This window comes from Salvelinus namaycush, chromosome 35, assembly GCF_016432855.1.
Source record: "Salvelinus namaycush isolate Seneca chromosome 35, SaNama_1.0, whole genome shotgun sequence".
In the NCBI taxonomy this organism is placed as follows: Eukaryota; Metazoa; Chordata; class Actinopteri; order Salmoniformes; family Salmonidae; genus Salvelinus; species Salvelinus namaycush.
The window spans coordinates 12,859,450-12,877,086 of record NC_052341.1 but is presented as its reverse complement, the minus strand read 5'-3'; the positions used below and the strand labels follow the sequence as shown (position 1 = coordinate 12,877,086).

Genomic DNA, 17,637 nt, shown 5'->3' with positions numbered 1-17,637 from the left:
TGGGGTATTATTGTGTGTAAGCCAGTGACAATCAAAATGTAATCCATTTTAAATTCAGGCTGTAACATAACAAAATGTTGAGAAAGTCAAGGGTTAGGGTTAGGAATACTTTCTGAAGGTACTGTAGAAAATCTTTGATTACCATCAGCCTACTGGCCTTACCTAGTGAGTTACACTGAGTGTAAAAGTTGCACCCCTTTTTGCCCTCAGAACAGCCTCAATTCGTCGAGGCATGGAATCTACAAGGTGTCGAAAGCATTCCACAGGGATGCTGGCCCATGTTGACCCCAATGCTTCCCACAGTTGTGTCAAGTTGGCTGGATATCCTTTGGGTGGTGGTCTGTTCTTGATACATACAAGAAACTGTTCATGACACACTGAAACCGGTGCACCTGGCACCTACTACCATACCCCGTTCAAAGGCACTTAAATCTTTCGTCTTCCCCATTCACCCTCTGAATGGCACACATCCACAATCCAAGTCTCAATTGTCTCAAGCCTTAAAAATCCTCATTTAACCTGTCTCCTCCCCTTCATCTACACTGGTTTTGAAGTGGATTGAACAAGAGACATCAATAAGGGATCATAGCTTTCACCTGGTCAGTCTATGATATGGAAAGAGTAATGTTTTGTACACTCAGTGTATATCAGCCTACTGGCTTTACCTAGTGAGGAGAGAGAGGGACCGCTGTGCCACTCAGGAGTTCTATTTCTAAGGCATCACAGTGCTAGAGACGTCACTATAGATCCTGGGCTGTATCACAACCGGCCGTGATCGGGAGTCCCATAGGGTGGCACGCAATTGGCCCGGGGTTGTCCTGGTTAGGGGAGGGTTTGGCCGTCATTGTAACTAAGAATTTGTTCTTAACTGACTTGCCTAGTTTATTTGACTTATTACATTTTTTTTTACCTCTTTTTCTCCCCAATTTTGTGTTATCCAATTTGGTAGTTACAGTCCTGTCCCATTGCTGCAACTCCCTTACGGACTCGGGAGAGGTGAAGGTCGAGAGCCATGCTTCCTCCGAAACAACCCAGCCAAGCCTTACTGCTTCTTGACACGACGCCCGCTTAACCCGGAAGCCAGCCGCACCAATGTGTTGGAGGAAACACCGTACACCTGGCGACCGTGTCAGTGTGTATTGTGCCCGGCCCACCACAGGAGTCGCTGGTGCCCGATGGGACAGGAATATCCCTGCCGGCCAAACCCTCCCCTAACCCGGACGACGCTGGGCCAATTGGGCCGGCAGCGACAGAGCCTGGAGTCGAACCAGGATCTCTAGTGGCACAGCTTGCACTGCACCACTCGGGAGACTGACTTGCCTAGTTAAATAAAAAATTAATAAATGTCAGCTTACTGGCCTTACTAGTGAGTAGTGTGGGACTTGAGGAAAATCATGTGTGCAATTGTTTTCCAGGTGTTCGACAGGACTCCATGCCCCAGAGCAGTTCCTCTGCTGTCTTCACCCAGCTAGCTGCCTGTCTACACAGCCTTCACGATGCGGTCAAAGGTGAAACCTTTTTTTACTAGAAAAGGTTATTTTGTCTGTTTTTATAGACTAGACTAATGTTCAAGCCACTCTGTCCTTCCTCTGTGTTCTGTAGAGATGTCTAAGCTTAACTGTTATAAAGCAATATACCTGCAGGCTTCAAATAAAATGGAACCAATAACAGTGTAAGCCCCCTGTTCCATCCTTTAACTGTTGGTCTCCTTCCTGTGTGTGTGGAGATTATTTTGTATGTATAAGCTAAGTCCCTCTGTCTCTACAGAGATGTCTACTCATTACAGCCAGAAGGCCAGTCTGGAACAGGAGTTGTCTACAATCACTCAGAAGCTCCGCACTACTAATGAGTGTCTGCTGGCTTCCCTGGGCTCCCTCGCCAGCAGCACCGGCAAGGTAGGACCATTTACCGCTATAGAAACACTGGGTATGTATTAGTGATTGGGGGGAAAAAATAGATGCAGTTACATATCACAATATTATTTTGGGATGATATTCTATCAATTCGGCTGTCCATTTATAAAAAAAAAAAAAATCATCCTATAGCTTGTTCTCCATCTTATTTTTAAATAGTGAGCCAACATGTTTTCAGCTCTTATTTCCATGACTGATCAAAATACAATTTATCTTGTCTCTGCAGCAGACGTATAATGAGCAATATGTTTGGAACATCAAATCGCAATACATATTGTATCGGCACATAAGTATGGTGATAATATCGTATCGTGAGTCCCCTGGCAGTTCCCTGGCAATTCCTGGCCCAATCTGTTACCACAACATTTGTGTCTAAATGGAGACAACTGGCCCCAGCAAACAAGCACACTGACAGAGCCGCTGTTGTTTTGGTTGGCATTCTCACATTAGCACAGTTTCATAGGTTGGGTAACATGAAAAAATATTGATAGATTTGTCAGTAAAAAATAAGACAAGTTTTTATATATTTTTTTGTTCCCAGGAATAGTCAATGACATCGGACTTATTTCCATTGTGGTCCCTATTTTTGCTGTTTTCTTTACATATGATGAGTTTAAGCAATAGTAGCAACTGCCTTGGTATCTGGCTCATCGACCGTGAGGATTGGTCGTTTACAATACATGACCACTAATAAGAAGGGAGGGCTTAGTTGGGGCAGGAGTGATTTTTTTCACAGATCCGCACCATATCAGAGCATTACAGCTGTGTACCCCAGATAAAAGGGGTGGGGGATGGGGACTTTGAAACAGACGGTACAGTGAGTGGATACGTTTGTACTATACGTATGAGAGCCTTGTGGGAATTGAAACCACGACCGTACCAACTGATTGTATGTAGAGGAGGTAGATATGTTACTGTTATAACTGCAATAACCATACTGCTTATTTTTTGGTATTATAGTTCTAATAGTAAAGAGGTATGTTTTTAGTCTCTACTGTTGCCTGGCTGATGAATGCACCAGACACAGACCGACTGTTTGTTTGAGGTATGAGAGATGGACTGCTGTTCTATGTTGTGGAGGAACAGGGATGGAATGCTCTGGGCTGGCTGCAGAGTTCTGAAGGAAGGATGTTTACTATGAGGTGATCTGAGTGGGCCAGTTGTTTTGAATGGCCCGGTGCCCCAGGTGGTTGGAGATTTCACTTAAGGAACAATGGAATGGTCTAAAATGTGCAAACTCCACCCACCCAGGCCACCGGGCCATGTTAAATAAAGGTAAAACGAACTTGGTTAACAGTAGTGGGAGTGTAAAACAACAAAAACAAGGAGGAGCAAGGCACTCGTCATATAATTAAAAGTTGTAGTGGGAGTGTATTAGAAATCTGTGTCTGTTTTCTGTCAATCCCTCCCACTGACCTACTTAAAGGAACAGTGACATAGTTGTGTAGGATAAGTGTGTATAGGAAAGTTTGACTTGGTGTTGTGGGTTTGTTTAAGTGTGTGTATAGTGAAGTGATCATGACAAAAGATTTTATAAACTCCTTTCACATTAGTTTGTTTATTTAATTGCACCTGTTTCACCCTCATATTGAAGCGTATATAATATTGATAGATTGAAAACGTATATTCAATGACATTGTTGCACCGTGATATTGAAATAGCGGTGTGGACTACAACATATAGGCCTAGAAGACCATGTATATGACTCACCAATACTGTTTATAAGAAGACATTATAAAAGCTTATACTTCCTTAAAACAAATGATAAAGAATTAGTCTCTATACCTGGATGGTAAGTCTTACCATAATATTCATTCTGTACTTTTTTTTCTACAGATTGCGACGTTCTTCAGCAACAACCTGGATTTCTTCACGTCTTCGACAGGCTACAGTCCAAGAGGGGGGGCCGGGGCACTCAACCCCCTGCAGGCAGAGAGCATGCTGGGTAACAAGAAGAAGGCCTCTGACTACATGCATGCCATCAGAAAGGTCAGTAGCTTTGCTGGTCATGTCACCGTCACAGACCTGAGTTAAAATACTATTTAAACCTCATTCAGCTGTGTTCAATTAAGCTTGCCTAGCAAAATAGAACCAATAAAATAGTCTTAAAAGTGTAAATCCTGCCCCATCTGGCACGCCAATCCAGGCTGCCTAAAGCAAACAGTGGAACATCCCCTTAAAAACGATGTTGTGGTTCAGTATAACAGTGTGTATTTGACTCCTGTCCTGTCTGTGTATCCAGCCCAGACCAGAGTCCGTTCCATACAGAGAGGCCCTGTTGCACCGCCGTGTTCTAACTAGCTCTACAGAGAGCAGAGAGGGACTCACACAACAGGTATTGTTTGTATTTCCACGCTTCTCTCTTCCCTTCTACCCTCCAGTCTGTCAGGACACACGTCTGACTCTTTATAATGCTCAAGGTAACCCATTTGGTTACTGACTAGGTAAGTGTGTTAGGGAAGTATAGTCCTCTTACCAACTCGCTCCTCTTCTTTCCACCTCTCCTCACTGTGTCCTCTCCTCTGTGTCCTCTCCTCTATCACCCCAGGTGGTGGCGAGCCAGGAGAAGATTGCTCGTCTGGAGCAGGAGAAGGAGCACTGGTTGCTGGAGGCCCAGCTGGGCAGGGTGAGGCTGGAGAAGGAGAGCCAACGCATCCATGACCTGGAGACACAGCTCTCCTCTGCCCTGGGAGGAGGAGGCAGCCCAGCCCACTCCCTGGGCCAGGCCCCGGGCAGCCCAGCTCTCACCAGCCTGGAGGACGGAGAGGTGGAGGAGAGAGGAGCAGGGAAGGAGGCAATGCTAAGCAACAGTCTGGTAGATGCATCTTCACTCTTGTTTTTTCTTTACGGTTGCAAGAATCCTCAAAGGGATTTCAGGAAAACTGGTAACTTTTGGAAACTTTCTGGAATTTTGCGACCTTATATTTCTTCAACAGTGATTGAATTGGTCTTCATCCTCATGCTTAACAATACTACTTTGCAGTTGTGTGAGACTGGCATGATGTGAGATTAAATCTAGGGACATCATTCCTCCCTTTGCAACCCTCCCCTTTCCCACGAAATGAGTCAGACACATCCTCGTGGGAGTAGCCGTAACATGCGTTTGAGTGTTTTGGCTTCAGTGAAGGCGGTTGTGTTATCAGTGTCTGGTTAAGTTCCAATTATCTCTCCTTTGGCCCAATGTGTGCACTTGTTCATTTCCCTTCACTGATTTGAAAGTAAATGATGGGTATAAGGAATATGCTGGAAACTCCCTCTAGCCCATGCCTCCACAAATTCAATGCTTTAAAAAAAAAATCAAAAAAATTGATTTAACCTTTATTTAACTAGGCAAGTCAATTAAGAACAAATTCTTATTTACAATGACGGCCTAACCCAGACGACGCTGGGCCAATTGTGCACCGCACTATGGGACTCCCAATCATGGCCGGTTGTGATACAGCCTGGAATTGAACCAGGGTCTGTAGTGACGCCTCTATCACTGAGATGCAGTGCCTTAGACCGCTGCGCCACTCTGGAGCCCTAGTAGTGAAGGAGAGTTCATTTCTCACTTCATGAGAAAATAAATATTATTGGGAGGCACCAGCTTCCTTGTTTCATAATGCCTGTATTTTAATAGCATACTCAAGGTCCAGGATACACCCACTTAATCTGGTCCCAGATCTATTGGTGTTGTCCTATGGTAGTTGTCAAGACCGCACAAACAGATCTGGGACCAGGCTAGCACCATGCTAGTCACTAACTGGACACGGTTGTCATTAACAACCAGCTAAACTCTTCATTCACAGGCTTCTATAAATTTAATTCCTTGCAGGTCCAGTTTCAGATACCATTAGGGGCCTGTAGTGTTTTATTGGATTTCAGTGGGTTTTATTAGCCTGGGCCCAGATCTGTTTGCGCTGTATAGCCAAAAATGACCATAGCAGTTGGCAAGATGACAGAAACCGATCTGGGACCAGGCTTGGTTACATTTTTATAGCTTTCTCAATTCTCATAGGGAATGAGTATCTAACTGTTTGTGTTTTTCATCTCATCAGGTTGGCATGTTAACCACAACTCCTACCAACGAGGAAGTAAGTTTTGTCTTGTTCTTCTTGACCCAACTATTCCTAGTGTAATTACAACACAGGTATAAGAGCAATTTCATGTAAAGTTGTTGTCCTCTCTGTATGCTTACAGGTGGGAGACGAGGAGTCCAGAGAACAGCTGATTAAGACCCACTACATGGCCAGAGTAGGAGAGCTCACCACACAGCTACAGGTCTCTGACAGCAAGGCTGTTAACTTCCATGCTGAGGTGAGATACTGGATCTACTTCCCATTCATAAACACAGAACTATTATTTCCTATTGAATGTAAAAGGATGTGTAGCTCTTATTTTGTTGGTGGATACTGGGGAGAGATATGGGGAACAAAGTCACATGTGTGCTCAATTTAGACGCTGCTATACAGAAGACTAACTTACTAGTTGTACAGTCACTCAACTATTTCCCCTCACGTCTTCCTTCCTCTAATACATAGTGCATTCAGACCCCTTGACTAAGTTACAGCCTTATTGTAAAGTAAATTTTCCCCCTCAAATCTACACACAATACCTCATAATGACAAAGAAAAAACAAGTTTATATATATATACACACACAGTGGGGAGAACAAGTATTTGATACACTGACGATTTTGCAGGTTTTCCTACTTACAAAGCATGTAGAGGTCTGTAATTTTTATCATAGGTACACTTCAACTGTGAGAGATGGAATCTAAAACAAAAATCCAGAAAATCACTGTCTGATTTTTAAGTAATTAATTTGCATTTTGGGGCCTCCCGGGTGGCGCAGTGGTCTAGGGCACTGCATCGCAGTGCTAACTGCGCCACCAGAGTCTCTGGGTTCGCGCCCAGGCTCTGTCGCAGCCGGCCGCGACCGGGAGGTCCGTGGGGCGACGCACAATTGGCATAGCGTCGTCCGGGTTAGGGAGGGTTTGGCTGGTAGGGATATCCTTGTCTCATCGCGCTCCAGCGACTCCTGTGGCGGGCCGGGCGCAGTGCGCGCTAACCAAGGGGGCCAGGTACACGGTGTTTTCTCCGACACATTGGTGCGGCTGGCTTCCGGGTTGGAGGCGCGCTGTGTTAAGAAGCAGTACGGCTGGTTGGGTTGTGCTTCGGAGGACGCATGGCTTTCGACCTTCGTCTCTCCCGAGCCCGTACGGGAGTTGTAGCGATGAGACAAGGTAGTAATTACTAGCGATTGGATACCACGAAAATTGGGGAGAAAATGGGATAAAATAAAAAATATAAAAAAAATAAAAAAAAATGCATTTTATTGCATGACAAGTATTTGATACATCAGAAAAGCAGAACTTAATATTTGGTACAGAAACCTTTGTTTGCAATTACAGAGATCATACGTTAAAATCATACATTACACTGGTGTTCCCTGTTCCAGAACTACACTAGGATATATATATTTTAGTTGTCTAATCTAGAATTGTTACTCTTTTTAAAAATATATTTTTTATATACATGCATCTACATTGGCATGAAATATGTTGTTATGCTATAGTTAGCCAAATTTAAAGATAGCCATGTGGCGTTAGTATGTAGTATTGACTTACTGCCACATGTCAACCCTCCGTGCTATGCATCACGGCAGTATGATTCCCCGACAGATGGGGAACTGGAAGTAGTGACTTAGAATCTCCCTCAAAGTCACACTTTACTGTAGCAGGGTCTGTTCAGTTCAAACCCAGACATCATGTAGGCCTATATTTAAATAGTTTTAATGAAGAGCATCCCATTTTGTGACTTCCCATTAGTTGAAGTGATCATCTGTGGATATGTTATATTTTGTAGGTTTGTTTATTCTCTATCTCCTGTGTTGTAACTTCCCACCCTCAGTGTCGAGCCCTGGCCAAGCGTCTGGCTATCGCAGAGAAGTCACGGGAGACTTTGACGGAGGAGGTCAAACTGGCCAATCAGAACATCACACGTCTCCAGGTAAACATCTGTTGTCTAACTGCCTGACTAAAAGAAACCAGCATATCCCAGATCCAATCAGCTTTATAATTTATTACATTGGTATTTGTTGTTTATTATGTATTTGTTGTTTATTATGTATATTTGTTTATGTATTTGTTCTGACCTTTTTTTTGCTTTTTTAATTCGGATTTAGAAAGTAGGATTCCCATGTATTCAGTAAACATGGCAAATTAACTTTAACCTTGAACAAATATACAAATTTAAATGTTCAACTTCATGTTCATTTCCAGCACCACCTCAACATGTGAAAATTGAGCGTTTCTATGTTTTGTAGTAAAAGAGAGAGGACGATAAAGTTGGTTATCATTTTCCTCTATTTTTTTTTATTACAAAACATATGTTGATGTTTGGGTGGTGCTGGAGATTTTGAATATTAAGTTGGACATTTTTTAAATATATATTTTTTAAATAATTTAAACATATTGTCTACCTAGCCACAACATGTTCCTTGTCTTTCAGGATGAACTGGCCACGACCAAGAGGAGTTACAAGGAACAGCTCAGTATGATGAGTGACCACCTGTGCAGCATGAACGAGACTCTCAGCAAACAGAGAGAGGAGATCGACACACTCAAACTGGGCAGCAAAGTATAGAGTCCCCTCACACATTCCTCACTTCCTACATACTCTTTGTCGACTGCTACTATATTGATATGGTCTCTTGCAAAACAGATTTGATCTCATTGAGACTAAAGTTAAGGTTCAGTAAAACACTTCACTCACTGGCCCACACAGCAAGAGAAGCAGACATAACCCAGTAACAAACTACTATCCATTCTGAGGGGAGCTGGGATGTGCCAGTGGGGGATAAGGAGGGCACAGCAGGGTCTGATAGGAAAAGCACCTGCTGGAGTCAGAGGCTGACATCTGAGAAATTCATTACTGTTTGGCTAGGCTGTTGAAGTCGAGGAAGAGGCCTTCTGTTAAAACCCACTTCTCTTAAAACACTTCAGAGATGAGGTGTGTGTATACGTTCTGAGGGTATGGATTTCATCAACCCAAGCTATTGTGTGTGAATGTCAGCACTTGGCAGCCACCACAAGCCTATTCAACCTGAATACAATCCAAGTGTAAAGAAATAAACCGATGACATGATTAGCTGTGAGTGAAACTCTAGAATGGAACTAACAATGTTTCAAAGTCAAGACGCATTCATGTGGTTTCTTTCATGAGTGATCACTGGTCACGTACTAACACCACAGTCTTATTCAAAAAATGCCATTCCGATCTCCAGTTTACAGTACCAAAACAGAAGTGTTGATACTAGGACTAGTGCTCCTGGTTTTGCGTTATCGCTTTAATGTTCATTCAAAAATGTATTGTGAGTCTTGGTTTACCATGTGTTATATGTAACTTAACCCCTCCTGCCTTTTCCAGGGAAACTCCAAACTCCTGAAGAAGAGTCGGTAGGAAAGTCTGTTGGGAAACCTGCTCCATTTTGGATCGGCAGAGCACCCTGGACTGAGCTTTACTATGGGACAACCCACCCACTACAGTCCTGTCAGCTTCCTAGCACCCCAAGATGGAGGACCCTGTTAACTTCTCCTCTATCAGAGGGTGGGCTATTGGGGGGGGGTGTCTCTGATACCACTCTGCTTAAGCAGTTTATCTAATGTGTATTTCTGATTGACACAGATAATGACTTGTGTAAAGTGCTTCCTAACGTGTGACGGAGAGGGCAGACTGACAACTGCTTGACCCTTTGACCTTTGGTTTGAGGGAAGTAAAGGAAAAATTAATAAGGAGAAAAAAAAATATCCTAGTGAGGTCATGGATGCTCACTAAAGTCAGGGAATGAAGACCACCAGGCCCTTATGGTTACTGTCTCTCTCTCTATCTCTGTGCAATGACAGAAATATCTATTACTCAAATTGCTATTAAGTGGGAAGAGGAGATCATACGAAAGAGTGAGAATGTGTTTGCGTGCCTGACTGACTGGGTTTTCATTATGTAAGAGAATGTCTGTCTAATACTGTGACTTGACTTTTGTGCCAGGCTTTGAGTGGGACAGAAAATAATTTAATCTTTCCATGTTTTATTAGATGGTTTTTAGTTTCAGTGAGAGAATTTGTGAGGGACTGTTGGTTATGTTTACCACAGTCTTCTGTTTGAAGAAGGGCTGCCACAGATGAAATCAAGGAATGAATGAGTGACCAATTAATTACACACACTAGCCTCTGACGCCCAGGCTTCGCGCTTAACCGAAAGCCTGAAACAGACAGACACGCACACACACATTCCCTTAACTAGATATCCCATCTATCCTCTAGAACGGATGGAAGAATCCATACACTCAAGTAGCATTGATGACCTTACTAGCCAGAGGGTGTAGATAGACAAGGGCTATGTCCCAATGGCAGACTAATTCCATATTTAGTGCACTGGCTTTGGTAAAAAAGTAGTGCACTATATAGGGAATAGTGTGCCATTTTGGAAGTAGTCCAGGGGTGTATTCCGTGAGGTGAAATGTAAAGAATGTAACGGTGCAGATAGAAATGCAGTGACATAGAATAGATCTGTCTCGATTCCCCAATCAGTTTTAACATGACAGAACTGTTCTATATGATATTTCTATCTGAACTAAACGTTCTGTAATGTTGCGCCGTTCTGAACTAGGCCCAAGGTAGAGTTCAGAAAATGGTGACCGTTTGTCTGTGATGTTTCTGTAGTGTGGATGTGCACTGAGAACTATGTTTGCGTCCCAAATGGCACCCTATTCCCAAATAGTGTGTTACTTTTGACCAGAGCCCTATGGATCCTGGTCAAAAGTAATGCACTATATAGAGAATGTGGTGCCATAGTATGTGTAGCACCACAGTCTCCAAACCCATGTTATGTATTGATGAAAAAGGATTGTGAATATAATACTCCTTTTGAATCATTCAATGTACATGTATTGTATTGTGTACTTTAAAAAAAGTAATATACTAAAAAACAAAGGCATTCATTCTATGGTTTCAAATGTCTAATTTCCATGATGACCCAATTAAATGACTGGTTGATGATCAATGAAAAAGATAAACATCAAGGTAATCAATCACTCACCTGCATTTATTTTTTGATTATTGGGTTTGAGGTATTTGGAAATATGTCTATTGAAAGGCAATACACACGCAGAAAGGTCCACTCTCTTGGAACTGTAGTGAGACGATCACTGTTTGTGTACGGCACTTTACAATTGTATTATTGGCATGTTGGCAAGCTAGTCAACCCCTTGTCTGGAAATGTGTAATGACATCTCTAAACTGTTTATAATTAACAGAAGGGTCGTGTTCATTGGGGTACACCGTAGCAAAACTTTTATCAACGGAAAATGAAAGTTCAGATAGTAAAATGCTGTTTCAGCCAGTTTTGGAACATTTTGTACCTACTTAACACACTTCTGGACTCTTCTTGCTTGTGTGTTCTAGTGATATATATATTGTGGCAAATAAAACAATCTTATCCTGTGGACGGTTTAGACCGAAAATTGGTTTTGACGAGTTTGGATGCTTCTGACAGGTTTTGATTGGTTCTTACGTGTTAAGTTCAGCCACCAGGTTTACCAATAACGAGATCTCTATTATACCTGCCATTGGATATTTTATATGATGAGAATTCAAGAGGTTTGCCAACATGCCCTATACTACTGAAACGTGTAAAACAATGTAATCTGACTGACCAACAGATTGCACATATGAAATAAATAATAAAGAGCTCAATATTCTTTGTTTTGTGTTAGTACTACTAGTACTTATTGATGACGTACCAGAGAGTTGAACATTTCAGAATATAATGTTGACAAGCTACTGTAGATTTATGATGTTCCAATGTTATATGGCAAACAAACTTGTTAACTATGTCCAAAATGTTCCCAATCCCAAAGAATTCAGGCAACACTAGCAGCTAGAACCAAACACTCTTTCACTCATACACAAGCAAATTTCAAAAGCCACTCATACATCTGAGCTATTTTTGTTGCAGGTGCATGGTAACAGTTGAATAATATGAGAAAAAAGAAGAAACCTGCACACTGCTCTTGATAGTGTCACTGCTCTTTAATAAGCTTTACCTATCGGCCTCAAGGCCTTCGTCAGAGCTTTTGCAACCACTCATACACTACCACCCATAATAATAGTTGGCAGTTCCAGGATGATGGCCCTTACAGACTTCTGTTGCCAGCTGCACTGTTACAGAAAATAACAGGATAAACCCTGATCACATTCGTGTTGTCAGTCTGCCCTTGGCCCACTGTGACTGGGTGTTCTCATCCAAATACTCCTCTCGCTCTGTCCTCTCCATCTCTTACTGAATGTTCTCATCCAACTACTAGGGAAAGGGGGATATTCAACTTCCGCATTTAACCCAACCCCTCTGAATCAGAGAGGTGTAGGGGGCTGCCTTAATCGACATCCATGTCTTCAGCACCCGGGTAACAGTGGGTTAACTGCCTTGCTCAGGGGCATAACTACATATTTTTTCCTTGTCAGCTCAGGGATTCGATCCAGCAACCTTTCGGTTACTGGCCCAAAGCTCTAACCACTAGGCTACCTGCCACCCTTCTCTCTCTGTGACTGAATGTTCCCATCCAACTACTACCTCTCTTCTCTCTCTGTGACTGAATATTCTCATCCAACTACTACCGCTCCTCTCTCTCTGTGACTGAATGTTCTCATCCAACTACTACCTCTCTTCTCTCTGTGACTGAATGTTCTCATCCAACTACTACCTCCTCTCTCTCTGTGACTGAATGTTCTCATCCAACTACTACCTCCTCTCTCTGTGACTGAATGTTCTCATCCAACTACTACCTCTCTTCTCTCTGTGACTGAATGTTCTCATCCAACTACTACCGCTCCTCTCTCTGTGACTGAATGTTCTCATCCAACTACTACCTCCTCTCTCTCTGTGACTGAATGTTCTCATCCAACTACTACCGCTCCTCTCTCTGTGACTGAATGTTCTCATCCAACTACTACCTCCTCTCTCTCTGTGACTGAATGTTCTCATCCAACTACTACCTCCTCTCTGTGACTGAATGTTCTCATCCAACTACTACCTCTCTTCTCTCTGTGACTGAATGTTCTCATCCAACTACTACCGCTCCTCTCTCTGTGACTGAATGTTCTCATCCAACTACTACCTCTCTCTCTGTGACTGAATGTTCTCATCCAACTACTACCGCTCCTCTCTCTGTGACTGAATGTTCTCATCCAACTACTACCTCCTCTCTCTCTGTGACTGAATGTTCTCATCCAACTACTACCTCCTCTCTCTGTGACTGAATGTTCTCATCCAACTACTACCTCTCTTCTCTCTGTAACTGAATGTTCTCATCCAACTACTACCGCTCCTCTCTCTGTGACTGAATGTTCTCATCCAACTACTACCTCTCTTCTCTCTGTGACTGAATGTTCTCATCCAACTTCTACCTCTCTTCTCTCTCTGTGACTGAATGTTCTCATCCAACTACTACCTCTCTTCTCTCTGTGACTGAATGTTCTCATCCAACTACTACCTCCTCTCTCTCTGTGACTGAATGTTTTCATCCAACTACTACCTCCTCTCTCTGTGACTGAATGTTCTCATCCAACTACTACCTCCTCTCTCTCTGTGACTGAATGTTCTCATCCAACTACTACCTCCTCTCTCTCTGTGACTGAATGTTCTCATCCAACTACTACCTCCTCTCTCTCTGTGACCGAATGTTCTCATCCAACTTCTACCTCTCTTCTCTCTCTGTGACTGAATGTTCTCATCCAACTACTACCTCTCTTCTCTCTCTGTGACTGAATGTTCTCATCCAACTTCTACCTCTCTTCTCTCTCTGTGACTGAATGTTCTCATCCAACTACTACCTCTCTTCTCTCTCTGACTGAATGTTCTCATCCAACTTCTACCTCTCTTCTCTCTCTGTGACTGAATGTTCTCATCCAAATACTACCTCCTCTCTCTCTGTGACTGAATGTTCTCATCCAACTACTACCGCTCCTCTCTCTGTGACTGAATGTTCTCATCCAACTACTACCTCCTCTCTCTCTGTGACTGAATGTTCTCATCCAACTACTACCTCCTCTCTGTGACTGAATGTTCTCATCCAACTACTACCTCTCTTCTCTCTGTGACTGAATGTTCTCATCCAACTACTACCGCTCCTCTCTCTGTGACTGAATGTTCTCATCCAACTACTACCTCCTCTCTCTCTGTGACTGAATGTTCTCATCCAACTACTACCGCTCCTCTCTCTGTGACTGAATGTTCTCATCCAACTACTACCTCCTCTCTCTGTGACTGAATGTTCTCATCCAACTACTACCTCCTCTCTCTGTGACTGAATGTTCTCATCCAACTACTACCTCTCTTCTCTCTGTAACTGAATGTTCTCATCCAACTACTACCGCTCCTCTCTCTGTGACTGAATGTTCTCATCCAACTACTACCTCTCTTCTCTCTGTGACTGAATGTTCTCATCCAACTTCTACCTCTCTTCTCTCTCTGTGACTGAATGTTCTCATCCAACTACTACCTCTCTTCTCTCTGTGACTGAATGTTCTCATCCAACTACTACCTCCTCTCTCTCTGTGACTGAATGTTTTCATCCAACTACTACCTCCTCTCTCTGTGACTGAATGTTCTCATCCAACTACTACCTCCTCTCTCTCTGTGACTGAATGTTCTCATCCAACTACTACCTCCTCTCTCTCTGTGACCGAATGTTCTCATCCAACTTCTACCTCTCTTCTCTCTCTGTGACTGAATGTTCTCATCCAACTACTACCTCTCTTCTCTCTCTGTGACTGAATGTTCTCATCCAACTTCTACCTCTCTTCTCTCTCTGTGACTGAATGTTCTCATCCAACTACTACCTCTCTTCTCTCTCTGTGACTGAATGTTCTCATCCAACTTCTACCTCTCTTCTCTCTCTGTGACTGAATGTTCTCATCCAAATACTACCTCTCTGTTTGCATTGTGTTCGTTTTGGGTCTGTTCCCAAGGGGCTAAATGACCTTGTATTGTGTTAGGCTGAAGGTTGGCCATAACCCCATAGCCATCCTCCTCCCCTTTGTGAAAAGTGCTATGCTATCCTGTTTATCCACCCTCCTACACTCATATTTTATCGGACAGAACAGAAAGGGGGATACCTAGTTAGTTGTACAACTGTATGTCTTCCGCATTTAACCCAACCCCTCTGAATCAGAGAGGTGCGGGAGGCTGCCTTAATCGACATCCACGTCTTCGGAGCACGGGGAACAGAGGAAAACCACTTCAGTTTGTGTTGATATTGGTTTAATTTAGTGTGTGTGTGTGTGTGCGCGAAGGCCCTTTTGCATGTGTGTACTTTTGCATGCTCGTGTGTGTGTGAGAGTGAGAGAGAAAGTGTGATTCTTGTCTGGACCAGCTCCAGATGACAGCACTTCAATGACCGTTATCTTCAACCCTTTAATTATCTCCTATCCAACCGCTGACCCCTCCCTTGGTGAGTAATCTCTAGTCATCCACGCCTAATTGTCCCACCCTAGCATCAGACCTCTGTCACTGTGTGAACCACTACCCTTTTTATCATGGAGTCATATGAACATGTCTGCCAGAATTCAGCTCAAACCTCTTTCCTTCTCTTTCTCTCTCACTTCAGATTTTTCTCTTTGGTCATAATTTATAGTCTCTCCAGTCTCTATAGCTTGTAACTAGGCCTAGCTTACTGTGATGTAGGGCTAGGGCTGGGGAAGAGGTTCATTGACAGACAACCATGTCCTAATCAGTGTGTGAGTGAGTTGACTGGGGTGGAACGAGGTTCTTTGACAGACAACCCTGTCCTTGTCCTAATCCAACTGTCTAAATGTCCCACCTGGAACGTAAAAAAAGAGTCAGAATGTCTAGAATGTGCTTTACTACTTATTCATTACCGTTTTACTTAGTTGGTGGAAATCAACAAAAAATATTATATTGTAGCGACCCGCACAGACAGCTGTGTGTTATGTGTTAGTAGGTGGTTGTGTTGTACTTACCAGTACCCAGTGTTCGCGGGGTCCGACATGCCAATCAACCTGCTATCTGCCAATCACGGGAATGCCTGGAATGTTCTGATGCCGGGCATCCTGGCGGTTGGCGGAGTGGCGTGGAGGGGGGTTGGGCAGGGGGATGGAGCATTAGAAGTTAAGACTTGATGGGGCCAGACTTGGAAGAATATTCTCTGATTTTGATCCTACCTGTGTCAGATGTAAAATGGAACCAGCCACACTGTTGCATATGTTCTGGGGCTGTCATAAACTGTCAGGTTTCTGGGAATTAATATTTAAATGTTTCTCTGATATATATGACACTGTTATAGATCCCTCTCCCCTTACAGCCCTTTTTGGAGTACTGCCCATAGGTACCCCCCTGTCAAGAATCCAGTCGGACACTGTTGCTTATACAACTCTTTTAGCTAGACGGCTAATACTACAGAACTGGAAGATGGCAGCTCCCCCATCTTATAAATATTGGGTGAGAGATGTGTTGTGCTCTCTGAAACTAGAAAAAATTCAATTCAATTCACGTGGGAACCCCAAACTGTTTAATGAGGCTTGGGCTCCATTCCGGTCTTACTTTAAACAGTCCATCCTCTGATGGCATTCCTATTAAAACCAAAATAAGTCTGTATTTGACCCCCCTGTGACTTAGGGGTTGGATGAGCATTTCTTTGTGTTTTTTCTGGGGTGGGGGGGGGGGGGGGGGGGGCATTAAGGTTGATGTGCTTATTGATTGTGACCTGCGGATGCCTTGTTCATCTTGCCCGGGCAGAGACTAAGGTGTGAGCTTGTTTTTCCCAGTTATTTTTATTTTTAAATTTTGTTCACGCCTACATTAAATGATTATTATTCATTTTTTATTTGAAAGCATTGAAAACTTTTTATTTTTGGTCCAGTGGATGGTCGGTTTGTGGCCTTGACTGTCTGTGAGTGGTTGCATTTCTCCACCCCTATCCCTTGACTGTTTACAGGAACAATGGTGAGGTGTTTGCTCTGTCCCTGTACTATAGATTGCCCTTTAACCTTTGTAGCCTTCTGCCTGGTGTGTTTAACTTGTCTAAAGTATGGTATCTTTAAAGCTATTTTTTTTTAAATGTATTATTTGTATTTTTTTCTAGTTGAGTATATTATTTATATTGCTTTGTCTTGTCTGTGTGTGTGTAAAACTTAATAAACAGAGTTTTTAAAGAAGTTAAGACTTGGTTTAGCCTTTGTTCTCCCTCTTATGTCCGGACTTCACAAGAGAAGGTCACGGTTGGCTTGTGGGGTATCTTTCATTTATTTGGCGTGGGCTACGGCCAAACAGTAGCCTGTGTAAAGTTGGGTTAATAAACCGTCATTTCGTAAACTCAATCCTCTGTCTGGACAATTATTCCTTTATGATCTAGTCAGGTCATTACAATATTCATAAAGCTTCCAACTAGGCTATCTACTCCTAATGTTGAAGTATGCTAATGGCTCTTTGCGCTCGCAACATTGCAGCCTGAAGTTTTATCTTGTGTGTTATTGTAGCCAAACCATAAGCTTTGTCTACTTCACCGGCCACTCATAACATTGGCAAAAACAAACTCCCTGTCACACCAAAAGCATCGTCATCATTCGGCCAGATGAGATGTGGGAGGAGAATATGGGCATCCTCCGTTCATTCTTTCACTCGCCCCACTTCATTTCTCTAGCAGGGACGTCCCGTTAACGGGAGGGCTG

The 17,637-nt window shown here is 43.1% G+C and overlaps 1 protein-coding gene across 1 annotated transcript in view; it reads left to right on the top strand.

Annotated features, from left to right (window-relative positions):
• The window catches only part of LOC120029539 (protein phosphatase 1 regulatory subunit 21-like), a 28,740-nt gene extending 17,089 nt beyond the window's left edge, over window positions 1-11,651 (top strand). The window contains exons 12-21 of the mRNA XM_038974806.1: window positions 1,416-1,508; window positions 1,768-1,895; window positions 3,750-3,902; window positions 4,156-4,248; window positions 4,462-4,728; window positions 5,951-5,986; window positions 6,093-6,209; window positions 7,805-7,903; window positions 8,405-8,533; window positions 9,323-11,651. Of these exons, the coding sequence (XP_038830734.1) occupies window positions 1,416-1,508; window positions 1,768-1,895; window positions 3,750-3,902; window positions 4,156-4,248; window positions 4,462-4,728; window positions 5,951-5,986; window positions 6,093-6,209; window positions 7,805-7,903; window positions 8,405-8,533; window positions 9,323-9,355 (1,148 nt within the window). The 3' untranslated portion in view covers window positions 9,356-11,651. The remainder of the gene's footprint in view (window positions 1-1,415; window positions 1,509-1,767; window positions 1,896-3,749; window positions 3,903-4,155; window positions 4,249-4,461; window positions 4,729-5,950; window positions 5,987-6,092; window positions 6,210-7,804; window positions 7,904-8,404; window positions 8,534-9,322) is intronic.
• The last annotated feature ends 5,986 nt before the right edge of the window (window positions 11,652-17,637 follow it).